The 15,757-nt window shown below is 46.0% G+C and overlaps 1 protein-coding gene across 2 annotated transcripts in view; it reads right to left on the reverse strand.

Moving 5' to 3' along the window:
- The window catches only part of JARID2 (jumonji and AT-rich interaction domain containing 2), a 167,615-nt gene that overhangs the window by 88,056 nt on the left and 63,802 nt on the right, over positions 1-15,757 (reverse strand). For both annotated transcript variants that reach the window (XM_066579388.1, XM_066579389.1), the window contains exon 2: positions 6,269-6,404. In XM_066579388.1, the coding sequence (XP_066435485.1) occupies positions 6,269-6,404 (136 nt within the window). The remainder of the gene's footprint in view (positions 1-6,268; positions 6,405-15,757) is intronic.

Consider the following 15,757-nt stretch of genomic DNA (forward strand, 5'->3'; position numbering starts at 1 on the left):
ACATGTGTGTACATTTGTATATACTCGTATATATGCTCCATCCAGATCTGATTCATTATACCTGATGAGGGATCCTGAGAGGTTGGAAAGCTCGCTAGAACATCATGTATTTTTGTTAGCCAGTAAAAGCTATCGTATCTACAAGATGACTTGGTTTCTCTTACTGAGATCAATCACGTTACAAGCTTATGTAATAATATTTTGTTATGTAATGATATTTTATTTGTCCATAACAAATAGTAGCAAACCAATGTTGATATAGTTTACATTATTTAGATCACTATAGTTATCCGATATCTAAGCCTAGATTATTCGATGTAACTGGTGCCAATAAACGCCCCACGTCTAACGGGCTTTTTACGTTGCTCATAGAAAGAGGGAAGCCCGTCTCATAATAAAACCCATTTCTAACAGCTTCTCACTGTAACCCGATAGGCGTATGAAGAAGAGATAATTCCTTTAGTCATGGCTGGTTCTCTTTGTTACGCCATCTAATGATATTTATGTAACACAAATATTAGAGGTTGGTGAACGCAACACAAACATTATTGAAAGGGCCATTTGGCAGAGCTTCTAATTTTAACTGCTGTCATTGAGTATACACAAATACATTTAGTATTCACAGAAGAGCAGTTAGGTCCTTTATTACCTGCCGTATTTTATAAGACGGCGGCGGCACATCACAGCATTAACCAAAGGCTCGTCCTTTCAGAGCCCAGAGCTCCGACATCTCTTATTAAAATACGACATTTACGCGCAAAGGAAATAATAAAAAAACACAGACGGGCAGGAAAGAACCAGTAAAACGCCGAGCAGCGATACATACTGTGTTCAGCTCCATTACGTGCCGGAATGTGAAGAATCAAGGAAATGGTTCGCTAATGGAGAACAACCGGACCGTCACACAAGGACACCGGCAGAAACAATTGTTTTATTAACATGTGGAGTCCGTGGAGGACATCGGTCTGCATCTCAGACCAGCATAATGAACAGAGATGAGCGAGTATACTCGCTAAGGCACATTATTCGAGCGAGTAGTGCCTTAGCCGAGTATCTCCCCACTCGTCTCTAAAAATTCGGGGGCCGGTGCCGGTGACAGATCTCCCCTCCGTTCCTCCCCGCCGCTCCCCGAATCTTTAGAGACGAGCGGGGAGATACTCGGCTAAGGCACTACTCGCTCGAGGAATGTGCCTTAGCGAGTATACTCGCTCATCTCTAATAATGAACTAAAAGGTACCTCGGAGCGCAGAAGCACCGGACGGCTGTCCTGCTAACTATCGCTACTGTGCTTTCACATAGAAGCAATAGTCGCTCCGGGAATGGAGCGCAGCGCACTGCAGATCTCTTCTGGTCACCCGCCTCCATTTGCAGTAAACAGGTAGTTGTTCACTCATGTAGGACTGCCTGTTTACAGGGGCCGATCGTCGCTTGGTTTTTAGCTGAGCTAAAACAGTACGTATGACTTTTAGATTGCTTTTTTATTGCATTTTTGAGAGGCGAACAAAAGGGGGGAAAAAGGCAATTCTAGCGTTGGTTTTTCAAATTATTTTTAAGGCCTTCCCCCTGTGCGCAAAATAATTTATTTCCAGTTCTTGGGTCTTTATGAACAAGGTAATACCATATTTTAAACCCTTCAAAAACTTTTCTTTGGTATTTTATCCATTTAAAAAGGCTTTTAATTAAACTTTATTGAACTTTTTTATGCTATTTTTTTAGACCCTCAAGGGGACTTGAGGATAATAAAATCCTAGAATGGTAAAGTTGGAAGGGACCTCCAGGGTCATCTGGTCCAACCCCCTGCTCAGTGCAGGATTTATGCACTGTGCAGGATGCAATAGTTCGATCGCTAGGATAGTACACTGCATTACTTATGCAGTGCATTGTACTAGGCCTATGACAGCAAGCCTTTGTCAGGCTTTCAGCTGCCATGGGAACCCATTGGTACCTAGCAATCACACTGCAGGGCGCCGATGGATGACAGAAGGATCCCCTTCCCCTTGTCATCTGCTTACATGCTGCAGTTGCTATTGATTGTGGTATGTAAGGGGTTAAACTGCCAGGCTCTGAGGTTTCTCTGTCTTTATCTGTTACAGCAGGAGCCTGGCTGTCGTTCAGCTAAGCCACCGCTTTTGAAAAGATGTCTGTGCAAATTTAAAAGCTCATTAGTGGGGTCAGTAAAAATGGCGTACTGGTGATCACTTAGGCTGCTTTCCCGTAGCATTTTTTTTTATGCACCCCATCATTACAATGGATGATAACGACCATTAAACGCACTAAAATAGAGCAGACAGCGTTCACAAATCGCGACGTTACAAACGCCGCGTTTGAGGGCTCGTCTGAGAAGCCCCACTGAAAATAATGCAGGCATTTTACAGCGTTTCAATCGCTGTAAAAAAAACGGTCTGTGTATGTGAGAATGACCTAAGGGGTTAAAATGTGACCGGAACAATCGCATCCAGTACTTTCTTCAAGGTGGCACCACTTGTCACCTGAACATGGAGAACAGTCTCACCCTGGTGTATCGGAGAAGAGCAGTCTCTTGCCCGTCATGCCTGCTAGTGCCGGGTCATGAACACTAAGGTCTCATGTCCACGGGGAAAATCAGGCCCGCCGCGGATTCTTCATGTAGAATCCGCAGCGGGTCCTTCATGTAGAATCCATAGCGGGTCCTTCATGTAGAATCCATAGCGGGTCCCTCCTGCCCCGCGGACATGAGGCCTAAAAATCTGAATAAACTCACCTGCTCCGGACGATGCGGATCTTCCTTCCTTCGCGGCCGGATCTTCTTTCTTCGGCCCGGCGGATGTGCTCGGCACGCCGGCAGCGTGCCGCGCGCATGCGCCGGGCACATCCGCCGAGCCGAAGAAAGAAGATCCGGCCGCGAAGAAAGGAAGAACTGCATTGTCCGGAGCAGGTGAGTTTAATTCTGGTACGGGTCTCCCGCGGATCCGGACGGCTTCCATAGTCTTCAATAGAAGCCTGCGGGAGCCGTCCCCGCGGGAGACCCGCACGAAAATGGAGCATGGTCCATTTTTTTTCCCGCACGCGGATCCGCGCCTGACGGGAAAAATGACATTCACAGGTATTTAACTACCTGCGGGTGTCAAATGCATCCCTATGGGGCGCAGATCCGCGCGTGGGAAAAACGCTGCGGATTTTAAGCCCGCGGACATGAGGCCTAAGTATCAGCATACTTCTATAAGTTTTGATTTCAGAGCGAATACGTTTTCATTTCTGACTCCATCTTTCTACAGACTGAATAAATAGAAGATCTGACTCTTACATGGTTAAGGTCTTCTGGCCTACAGCACGTTGCTTAGTAAGTTTTCTCAAGGCTTCACAAGGCGACTGGTTTGCAGACACAGGCGGACCTACTTGCAGAGGTTTATATAGTGACATTGCATGTCGGAAGAATGCTAGATAGAAGTCTAGGGACAAAAACACATCAATCGGGTCGTCTGCTTTCGGACAGACATGGTCCCTTTTATTATGTTAGCTGCTGCAAACTTGGGAAGCAGACAACGGTGTCTGCACTTTGTTATAGTAACCAAGGGGATCATCTGTGGCTCCACTTTGTAATGCTATTTTGCTGACAAGAGCTCCATAAATCTTTGTATGTAAATACTAGCCCAGTTCCTGAAATAATGCATACATTCCAGTGTGCTTAAATGGTAATAGGTGTTGGCAGAAGCCAAGCATTGATTTATGACTTGAAGGCTTGGTTATTTATATAGAACCAGGAGAGGAGGACAAATAACTAGTCCCAGAGTACTCATCTCCCTGCTAGCAGTCTCCAAGGGCAATTCAGGTCAGCAGTAGGTCTAAAGTGAGCGAGGAGAACCAAAGCAGAGGCTTCAAAACACAAACTTTATTTAATGAGATCTTAAAGAGGATCTGCTGACATGTCTTAGTAAATACTGGGTCGGGAGGGGTAACATCACTGCTTAGGGAGAGCACCAAGACTGACTGAGGAGACTTATAAGGCCATCCATGCTCCTCTGGGTAATATGCAGATAAGGAAGAAGGAGCAATACCTCTGCAGTGTCAATTGTCAACTCATGGGGAATACAAGTATTTACTAAATAAGGGAGATGGAACAATACCTCTGCAGCGCCACCTATTGGATGGCAGGAGCAATACGTCTGCAGCACCATCTATTGGATGGCAGCGTTCCTTCAAATCAATGCTTGACTCTTTATACAGGTCTGTAGAGCAATGATTGGGAACGGAGTAGCAGGAAGTCTGTGTGCAGCAACGGTTTTGGCCCGCAGTATGTTCCATACAGACCGAATTGGTAAATACTTAACGACATTGCAGATATTTGCACCCCATAGATCTTGCACATACACTATATGGACAGAAGTATTTGGACTCTGCATGTTTTTCAGAAAGAGTGCTTTATTCTTGTATTTAGTAACGTGTCGCCCTCCTCTTGCTTGTATTGCAGCGGCATCACATCGAGGCATACTTTCCACAAGTTCTCTGGAAGTCTGGGGTCGCCATTGAAGAGATTGTTGTGAAGATGGGCGTGGGTGGCAGTGTTGTACCCGTCACTCCAGTTCCTCCCACAAGCGCTCGATCGGATGATTGAATAGTTATTATACAATGAGCAGCTTTTTATTTTACCCATGCCCTTCCCAGCATACAGTTTGGCAAACTCAGTATTTGCATATTTTCTGCAGTGTCCAAATCCCTTTGTCCATATAGTGTATGTAGTACATGTCCAATGAACCACAGTCCCTTGCTTGGACTAAGTGTGCCGCATCCCTCCCACCGTCTCCCTTCTTATTAAAGGGGTTTTCAGCTTTGCACGATTGAAGGCACTGTGATACTAACCTGGGCCGCAGCAGGGTATACAGATCTGTCAGTTTCCAGCTCCATATACTGATAGCGAACAGCTGACCGGCGCAGATCCTTAGTGGTGGACCTCTGCCAATCAAGTGCTGTAGACCTAACCCAAGGATGGGTCATTAACATTTCAGAGTTGAACAACGCCTTAAAAGTGACCCTCCGGGCCTGGACAAACAAAGATGGCAACAGCAGCTTCTCTGACTATGCACTCTGTTGAAATCAAAGCTCACATAAGTGTGCTCATAAAGTGTTCATGCTCATTAGTCTCAGACACTACACCTACGCTGACAGACCCAATGGACTATAATGGGGTCCACCCTCTCACCACCCAGAAGAAAAAGCACTGCATACACCACTTTTTCTTCTGGCATTTTCAGGCGGATGATCGACGGAACCTCCGGATGAAGGTTCCAATGCGGACGTGAAACCGGCCTTATACCGAGGGGTCTTGAGACACTGTATCTGTTTGCAGATTTAGATTGGGATATTATAAGCAGATGTTCATATAGCTAATGTCCTTTTTACACGGCTAACCAACTGCACGAGTGCTGATGTCACCGCTAAGGCCGTTAGCGCTCGTGCAGACTGTTAAGACTGACATTCCTCACCGCTGGATCGTGGACTTTTTTGCATTCACACTAAACAATTATAGCTCAATTTCGTTTGTTTGAACCCGCTCTACACTTTCCTGTAAAGATGTCACTCAGTTGAAAGTCTGACAATAGACTACGCTATTGTATCCCCCAAAACAAGGTGTAAAGAAACAAAAACAAGACCAATCAGTCCAAAGTTTGCACCTTTGCATTCGGTTTGCCTCATTAAAGTAAATGGAATATAGGTTTTCGGTATTCAAACAGAACAACCGCACTAAAAGCTCAACATTGATCTTTAACTCCACCTACCTTAGTGAAGGCAACCTCTGAAAATGAGGTTTCGCTTCTGTAATCAGCTTTTATAGCAAGAAGAAGCTATACATCTGGCTATAGACTTTGAGCAGTTGCAGGGATATTGTAGCCTTACATACCCATAAATGCCCCTATAGAATGGCACTCCTGCCTCATAGCAAGATGAACCAACCCCTTCAAAAGGGGATTTCCTACCACGGACATTTATATAGTCAAATTAGGCTTTAAAAATCTTAGGGTCTCAAATAAGGATGTCCCACCAATCAGGGGAAGGGCTCTCCTGATCTATATTTTATGAAGTGGGGCAGCCACCACCTCCATGGAGTGATTGGATGGAGAATTGAACACATACTTGTTTAGCTGCCTCCATCCAGGTCAATGAGAGTTACAAAAACAGCCAAGTCTGCTAGAAGTGAATCATTTACGAGATAAACTTAATTAACTAAAATGGGTTTTAACAATATCAACTGTGACATTTAGAGATGATGATGGGGATATCCTATACGACTCACCTTTTGGGGGTTTTAAGCTCCCATTAATACAGTCATCACTTTGTCTCTTCTGGGCAGTCTTGAACTCCTTGAGAGACAGATATAGCACCTTCCGTACCACCCTTTCTTCCGACCAGGGAATACCATCACTGTCATCCTAGAAGAGACCAACAAAATATATCTTCGTTACATTCAGGTACGTTACAAGATAATAGGTTTGTAAAGTATATTAGATTTACATATTCACTCAAGAACAGCAATTGCTTTAGAGGACTCTAAAGCCCCATTTACAGTGACAGACTATCGCTCAAATGACAGTCTGAGTGACAGTTTTGAGCGATCATCTTTGCATAAACTCTTAAGTAGCTAATTAGCTACTTGAGAGTTAAATGAAGGCGGAGTGGGACACTGTTGACAGCTCCGAGAACAGCTGCTTGTATATGGAAACAGCTGCTTTGTTCTTGTAGCTTTCAGCTGGTATCCTGCTTAGAAGACCAAGCGGGATACCAGCTGAAAGAATGCTACCAGCTGGTATCCCGCTGATAAGAGTCATCGCTGACTCGTAGCTTGATAAAAGTCAGCGATGAACGAATAGTGCATAGAAAATGCACGACGGCCGTGTGTTTAGACGCAACGGTTATCACTCAAAAGAAGGCTTTTGAGTGAATTCTGAGCGTTAATCGTTGTGTCTAAATGGGCCTTTCGATTTCCAAATAATTGCCTTTTGTCTTTTATTATGGACCAATCCCTGAATTTCGGAAATATTCAACTACAAATGCATTTGCGTCACTTGATACTATGCAAGATAAATAATGTAACAGGTCTGCATTGGCCAACAACATGCTCATTGTTATCACTTAACCTTGGGATCTAACCTCAATTCCCGATTCTGGCTGGAAACCAAACCCTTGTTACGTCCTCGCTCTTCAAGTGGCTCCTGACATTAAAGCGCTCCCAATTAGCAGACGAAAGTTGGCTAAATAATTGTATAACCAGCACACTGAGGACTAGCTGGAAAGGATCCTAAGGCCCCCGTAATATGAGTGTATGCGCATTTGTACACGCCAGAGCGCTGCGCATTTGTGCAATGAACGATGCTCTTTTGCGCGCGCATAAGCTGCTCCGATTAAAATGGCTAATTAGTCTAATGAGTTCCAGGTGTGCAAGAAATGTGCGGGGAAAGACTACATCTTGAACTGCTAATCAGCCATTTCAAAGGAGCATTGGTTCTTTTTTTACGTGCGCAATTGCGTACGACTTTTGCGCTGATGCGCAAAAACTCGGTGCAAATGCGCATAAATGAAGCCATAAAGCCTGTACAAAAATACAGAGCTCTAGCTTTACGGACATGTGCAGCCTAAAAGTGACAATACACCTTCAACAACTGTCAGCCATTTCCCCTATGCACAGACGTTCAGCTCAGCGCATATGCGTTTGGGGAGGTAAGTCATAGCCATCTAAGGAGGTAAGCTCTGTGGTCAGCCTATCTCTAGGGGAAAAAAAAAGATCAGGCGTCGATCATCATCCTCAATATTTGTCAGGAGCAAAGTAGAGTGTCCTACATACACAAGAAGGGTCCGTTTACACCAAACTCTTTATTGTTTGAGCGAACGATGCCAGAGTTCTGGCAGCCGGTTTATACAGCAGATACATCGTTGGCTCGTTGAATCGAGAAGTCATTTAGTTGCTCACATTCGCCGTATAAGTGACTGGGAACGACTGAACGATCGCAATTTAAACCAAACGACTGATGAACGAGCCAACCATGATTTTTATGCCTGCAGAAAACAGACGAACGAGAAGCGAACGATTATTGCTCATTTTTTTGAATAGAATCGTTTCATGTAAAAGGGCCTTTCGAGAGTCGTCCGGCCCCTGCCGTTCTCACTAGACACTTTGTATCTCTCATGAACCAAGTATGCCCACAAACCGGTCTGGACATCCCATACTGCAACATAAAATTATACAAATTTCCACAATAGATGATCCGGAAATGATGTCAGATGCATTTAGCTTTATTGGAAGAGGCGAAGGAGATGAGCTGCAAGAGCTAGAATGAGCAGACAAAAGGACCGCGAGCCCATTTATCATCAGAGGTGAGAAGCGGCTTTAACTCTGCACTTAAAATTGGATTAAGAGTGGCTGCAGGAAAACAATTTTGGCACGGCACAAGTGTGGCGAGTCCTGAGCGCACTGACCACCAGCTGAGCCGGCTTAAAAAATACCTTGGTAGGCTGCCAAGTCGTCTTCGCCGAGTCTAAGCCTGTCAGACATCTTAGGCAACCGTCAGCCACATGTACAGCGACATTGTTAGCCGCTTTTATCTTATAACGAGGAGAGGGAGAGAAATAACAAGCCGACTACTAGATAAAGGCTAATTCAGGTTTTACACCAGGAGTACCTGGAGGTGAGAAATGTAACAAGATACTGGGAGCAAAGAACAAAGTAGCAAAAAAGGCAGTTCATGGCCGTAAATGTTAACCCTTTACTTAACCTGTAAACCCATAGGACAGCTACTTGGGTATACTTTATAAAGTGGAGCCGCCTCTGCTGCAGACATTTTCTAGCTGCGAGCGTTTCCACCGTACATCTGCAATGCTAATTGTATACGGGCTGCGGATCACTCACATCTATTGAGGCCGCCGGTACGGAATCTGCTCTGAAACAGCATGCCGTGATTTTTCTACCGCTCGTGGAATATGCAATTTGTACCCACAAGTGTGAAGGAAAATTCAACAATACATGCCCTTCAATGCCTGCAGTGTACAACGGCTTTTCCGTGTGGACGGCGATCGCAGAATCTGTAATTCAAATCCATTTGTGTGAGCCTAGCCTATAATGTGATATGTGTGTATCTGTGCAGTAGTTTTGGAGAAACTTGCTATGGTCTGATGATACCAAGATTGAACTTTTTGGCCATAATTCCAAAAGGTATGTTTGGCGCAAAGTCAACACTAGAAGACCCCCGTACTTGCAGTAAAGATGGTGAAGACGGTATAATTCTTTTGGGATGTTTTTCTGCTGCTGGAACTGGGGCTTTAGTCAGGGTGGAGAGAATTATAAACAGTTCCAAATAACAGTCCATTTTGGCACAAAACCTTCAAGCTTTGGCTAAAAAGCTGAAGAGGAACTTCACCTTTCAGCACGACAACAACCCAAAGCAGACCGCCAAATCTGGAAAAGAATGGCTTCCACCATAATTTGTGACTTTTGTATTGCAGAAGTCTGGCGTACCAGTTCGAATACATGTGACCCATTGTTTACAACCGTGACATTGCCATTTTCTCTCCCTACTACAATGGTTGGGGTGGACCTACATTTCTGCACAGGGCGCTATCTAACCAGCCCTGAGTGTGACCGTCACTACATTATGCCACCCTCAGAGAGGGGGTGACAGGGTCCCTTTAAATGTGCGATGTGCCTTCTGAGCAAAAGCAGCTTTTAAACAAACCCTGGCAATATTACCGGCAGTTCTGCTGATTATTTGCCTTTTGTTAATGAATCTCTACTGATCCATTATTTATTAGCGGCACAATGTAAAAGTCATTACCTGCTGTGCTGGAATTCCTGTCTGCTGCAGTCACTGACAGCTCTCACTTCTGGAGCTCCAGCCGCTCCGAAATCAGCTTATGGAAACAAATGCCAAATTAACTTAAGTGCTCATTAGGATTTTTTACTTTAACGGGTTTTGAAATTTTGGGGCCGACTGTTACAGACCAAGCAGCCGCCCGGGACTCCAACGCACAAGTATATGCACCCCATCAGGATTCTGCGCTGTAGTACAAATGTGTTCCGACGGAAGTGAGTTCTGCTCATTTTCTGCACCACTTGGTGCAGATTTTGATGCACAGATTTTGGTGCGGATTCGGCGCCGATTTCACCTCCTTCGATTGAAAAGAATGCCGATTTGCCGCTGATTTTTTCAGCTACCCTGTATGCCAACAGAAGCTGCTCACTACTTTATTTCTAGCAAACTCCATCCCAAACCCCGCTGCTGTTTACACAGAGTTTTAAAATAGGTGTAAGAACTTTTTTGGATTTAATTCCACACTGACCGCAGCAGGAAGTGTGGTTTTACAAAGCTGCAAACCGTATGTTTCTTGGCGCTTGCGTGCGTTCTGTCTACAATAAACCCCAGTCATGTGCTATATTGTGCTAGAGAGGGAGGCAGAAATCAGCTATTCAGGAGCTCACTGCATGGAGTATACAGTGTGTGCATATACCCTAGGGTGCTAGACCAAGGCCAACCAGACAGTGAGACCTTATATAGAGGCATCCATAGGGGACCCATATGTGAATATTGCAGCTTCTAGGGTGCATTTCACTGGTGCCGTTATAATGGCATAAGATGCACATGGTGGTTTGCAAAAAGGTAAAAACAACAGCGACTGCCTCGAAAGTTGGGCTGGCTCCACACGAACGGATTCCTACTGCGGACGCACGGAGGATCCGCAGACAATTGCACGCATTGAAAGGTAAGTACTTTCACGTTTTCCTTTCCAAGCACGGAAACAAATTGCGTATTCCGCGAGCAGAGGAAAAGTCACAGCATGCTCTATTTTGCTGCGGACTCCGCACGGACGACCTCCATTGAAGTCAATGGAAGCTGCCCGACCCGCAGACCATCGACAATAAACATCGCGGATAGGCCGCGTGTACCTAAGTCATCGCCTAGCGACGGCGCAGGAAGTATAAATATTTAGAAAAAAAAAATAATACTGCACATGACCCACGGCGAGCGTCCGCAGTAATAAGCAATACAGATTTTGCAGGTAGGCAGGGTCGCCGGCCGAGGTCACAGCAGGATTCTGCAGGTTCCCGCATGCATAATCCGGCTCTCCTGTGTGCAGCCGGCCTTAATTGCATGCAGGGTCTTTGTGTCTGTATGGACCCTTAGGCCATATTCACAGGGACGTATTTGCATGTGCAATACATAGAATAGAACCCATTGATTTTAATGGGTTTGTTCACAAATGCGCATTTTTCCTGTGCAAAAAAAAAACAAAAAAACTTCACGCTCCATTTTCCTGCACATTTGCGCACCACAAATTCCCATAGAAGTCAATGGGGATACGCAATTGCGTGAGTAATACTCAAGGAGATGAGTGAAACACTGCGTAATTGTGCAGGGGAAGAAAAAAAACATACACCTGGAACACATTAAACGAATTAGCCATTTTAAATTAGTGCGCCCGTTTTCCGTATGCAAATGCGCGTAAAAAGTACAGTAGTATACGCCAATGTGCTCGCAGAAAAGAGTTATGTATTTGCAGATACGCAGCCGTGTGCAAATACATATACGCCCGTGTGAAGCTGGCCTTACTCACAAAGAACCTTTCACACGCGTCAGAATTAGTCCGCGCGGATATTTATGAGTTACAATGTTATTCCTATTGAGCTTGAATTGCGCACCTTTTAAAATCCGTGCGTCTTTACTTTAAAACCGCAAGATTAAATTCTGCTGCAGAATTAAAAAATGTCTTGCGGAATTGTCATTGCAAATTTCTAACATACAGGTGATGTAATTCCACACGTCTGCCGGAGGAGAAAAAAAACGGAATGCGTTTCGCAGTTAAAGACACAACATCCGCACTGACAAAATTTGCGCTGTGTCCTGCGAACAACTCGGTCCCACGTAAAAGGTCCCAGAGGCTTCCTGAACAGGGGCGTTTGACTTCAAAAGGTTGTGTAAGCGAAATGATCATCTTCCGCGTATTTAAAACCGTCAGAATTACCTTCCAAAGGGGTGCGTGCTAATGGCTCATGTAATAAGTGATGCAAGAGCTCCAGGCTTCCCATTGCTCAGCATAATAAAAGGGCCGGTACATTACATTACAGCAGCCGGGATGCAGATTCTTTTCTGCGTGAGTCACAGTATAATCATGTGCGACTGCCTGAATTTACAAGTCAGCAATCTCTATTGTAAACAGCACCCCTCCTCCCCTGCGGCGGATTTAAAGGTCCAAGTCTGCTGATGGAAGCAATAAAGGGGAGGCGGGCTCCCACCTTCGCTTCATTCTGCTATAGGTGAAGCCAGCTAACAAAAAGCTCCATATCAGCCTGGATATTACATTGCAGATTTGGGCTGCACACTCCTTCCCGTGTATGGGCGGTCACATGCGGAGGGGATTAGGCTGGATCATAAAAGCTTTATTATACACAGTGCATTCGGGTGCCCCAACCCAACACGGGCGCAGCCGTGTAGCATACTTCTAGAGGTGCTCCTTGCATCAGCACAGCGCTTCAACAAAAGGAGAGAGAAAAAGCTGAAAACCACATGGTTCTACTTAAAAAAAAAAAAAAAAATCCCATGAATGCCTTCATTGCTCTCCAGAAACATCTAGAGGGCAACTGACTGCGAGGCTGCAATGTACAAGGTCAGAGCCGGCTGGAAGAAGGCTCCAGAGGGGGAGGAAGGCGACGGACCCCCCATCACAGAATACACCCAGACAGAATGCAGCTCATCTGTTAGGCGCTGTCACACGGACGAGAAAACCGTGCGACGTTTGTGTGTTGCGAGACGCACGAATATGAACCCGATCCTTTTGGGGGGGTCGCATACATGAGCGGTTTTTTTAACACATCTGGAACTCCGACTAAATTAACGGTTTCAATTGCTGCTTCTTTGTTTGCCGCACACAAATGAACATGTCTTGCGGGCGGCAGAAGTACAGTAAAATACGCCGATGCGAGTGTAAAAAAAAAAAGGGACGGTGTAAAAATGTGTTGCGCCGAGGCGTGCGCAAATGCGCATACGCTGATGTCATATGCTCATTCGCTGCACTCACAGTTCATCCATTCGTCTTCCATCGCACTGCTGTAACATGGGATGAGCCGGTCAACCGATGATGAACAACCCATCCACCGTCCTACAGAACACCAAAAACAAAACTCATGGCCACTACTTACGGCGCCAGGATCGGGCCAACGCAATAATCCAAACCGACGGATAATAAAGTCCGTAGCAAATTATTGAGAACTCTACACTCAGCGGGTTTGTGGCGCTTTAGTGGGAATTTTAGGGGTTTTGCTGGAATAATTTACTAGAACTGTAAGTAGGACCGGTTTCTACTCAAAGCCACCGTCACACCAAACCCACAATAAAATATATAAATAGTAAAGTACATATAAATGAACCCTGAATACCGGATGCAGATGGCTGTAATGTAATACATATTGTGGTGATCACGTTGGATCCAGTGGAGCCCCAGATCTGGATGTTGGGGACACTAGTGAATAATTACCCCAACTAATCTCATTAACGGCTGTAATGTTAGGCCGCTATGGGTGCTTTTACAGGGGACGGCCTGTTGGGGGCAGATGCCGGACAGGTTGTCGTAGTGATGAGAGTTCCTGTGCTGGATGAATGGAGGTATAGCGGGTCGGAATCATTGTGGCCCGCCCGTCTCCATTCACAGTGAACAGGCAGTCATGGTTTATAAGTGATACTGCCTGATACAGAAGCCGATCACTTCTTCAAGAAACTGAACGACAAACAAGAAGCAAAATGAATTCTCGTTTGGGGCGCAGTTACACGGCGCACCAATGGCTGGATGCCGGGATCTGGGCGATTTATCGGCCCGTGTGAAAAGCCCCTACTACATGGGCACTGGCGCCCGTGTCTTCCTGATAATTACCAGGCTGTCAGGAAGACGCCATGCTAGCGGTAGCCACTCGCGCAATACCACCCTAACGCTGGGTTCACACAGGGCGGATTTGCCACGCGGAATTACGCTGCGGTAAATCCGCCCGCGGCCGCTAATCTCGGGGTTAGCCAGCCATGTGGACGAGATTTCTCAGAAATCTTGTCCACACGAGATGGCCAATCCGCTGCGGTAAGTCTGGCTGAAACCGCGGTTGCGGCGTCCGCAGCCGCGGTTTCAGAATATGCAGCATGTCCATTCTTTTTTTCATTCCGCTGCGGCCGCGCTCTCCTCTATGGGAGCGCCGGCCGCAGCGAAAGAGCGAGCGGCCGCGGCAGTTCTCCCGGTGGAAATCTTGCGGTTTTTGCTGCGGCCAAACCGCGAGATTTCCGACGGGAATCCGCCCCGTGTGAACCCAGCCTTACAAAACAGCAGTGGGGCAAATTTTATAGTTCACTGCCGCACAGAAAACTACCGCACCACCATGACAACCAAACCGCAATACGCAAGGAATGTGTGTATTTCAGTTGCCTGTCCGTTTGCTTTAAACCCCAATGAAATCAACTGGGAAAACGCATTTATTTATTTATTTTTTTTACCAGTTTCTCTCATCCAAAAAATGGAGCGGAGAGACAGAGACCCCGAACTGACCCCAACGCGGAGAGACAGAGACCCCGAACTGACCCCAACACCGGGGTGAAGGCTGCCCGACTTTGGAGGTAAGAGAAAGAAGCAGATGCCTGGCAAGATTTCTCAGAAATCTCGTCCACACGGGACGGCAAATCCGCCGCGGCAAAGCTGGCAGAAGAGAGCGCTGCGGCGCGGATTCGTCGGCCGCAGCATGGTAATTTTTTTTTCTTCTTCCGCTGCGGCTGTGCTTTCCTCTAAGGGAGCGAGCGGCCGGGCCGCTTCAAAACCCGCAGCTAAGTGCCGCGTGTTTTGAAGCAGAGCTTCTTCCAGTGGAAATCTCGCGGTTTTTCGCTGCGGCCAAACCGCGAGATTTCCGCCGGCAATCCGCCCCATGTGGACCCAGCCTTAGGCCGCTGATACAATTTATCAGGAACTAGGGGATATACCTGCGCCTCGCACGCCGCTATAAGCGCTGGGATTGGTTGTGGAAAATTGGGCTTTCAAAAAGATTTTAGGAATAGCAGTCCTAGAATATACAAGTGGGCCACAAAGATGAGCCGAGCACTGCAGTGTTATGGAAGCTGCCCAAAAGAAAAGCTGTGCTGCCCCTAGCAACCAATCACAGTGGAGCTTACATTGTACCTCAGAAATATAATATATAACAGCCAATCACAGCGCAGCTTACATTGTACCTCAGAAGTATAATATATAACAGCCAATCACAGCGCAGCTTACATTTTACCTCAGCGGTAAAAGAAATAGCAGGCCATCACGGCGCAGCTTTAATTTTACCTCAGCGGTATAACGAATAGTAACCAATCACAGCGCAGCTTGTATTTTACCTCAGCAGTATAAGAAACAGTAACCAACCACAGCGCAGTTTTCATTTTACCTCAGCGGTGAAAGAAATAGCAGCCAATCACAGCGTAGCTTTCAATTTACCTCAGCGGTAAAAGAAATAGCAGCCAATCACAATGCAGCTTTCATTTTACCTCAGCAGTAAAAGAAATAGCAACCAATCACGGTGCAGCTTTCATTTTACCTCAGCAGTAAAAGAAATAGCAACCAATCACGGCGCAGCTTTCATTTAACCTCAGCCGTATAAGAAATTAAAGCAGCGCTGTGATTGGTTGCTATTGGCAACACAAATTAAAGGGGAAGTCGCTGAGTTTTCGATTTCTAATCCCGCCAGTATCCGTCGCCGGTGCTGAAGAACGCTCGTGCAGAATGTCACTCC

Source organism: Eleutherodactylus coqui, chromosome 9 (genome assembly GCF_035609145.1).
Source record: "Eleutherodactylus coqui strain aEleCoq1 chromosome 9, aEleCoq1.hap1, whole genome shotgun sequence".
Lineage (NCBI taxonomy): Eukaryota > Metazoa > Chordata > Amphibia > Anura > Eleutherodactylidae > Eleutherodactylus > Eleutherodactylus coqui.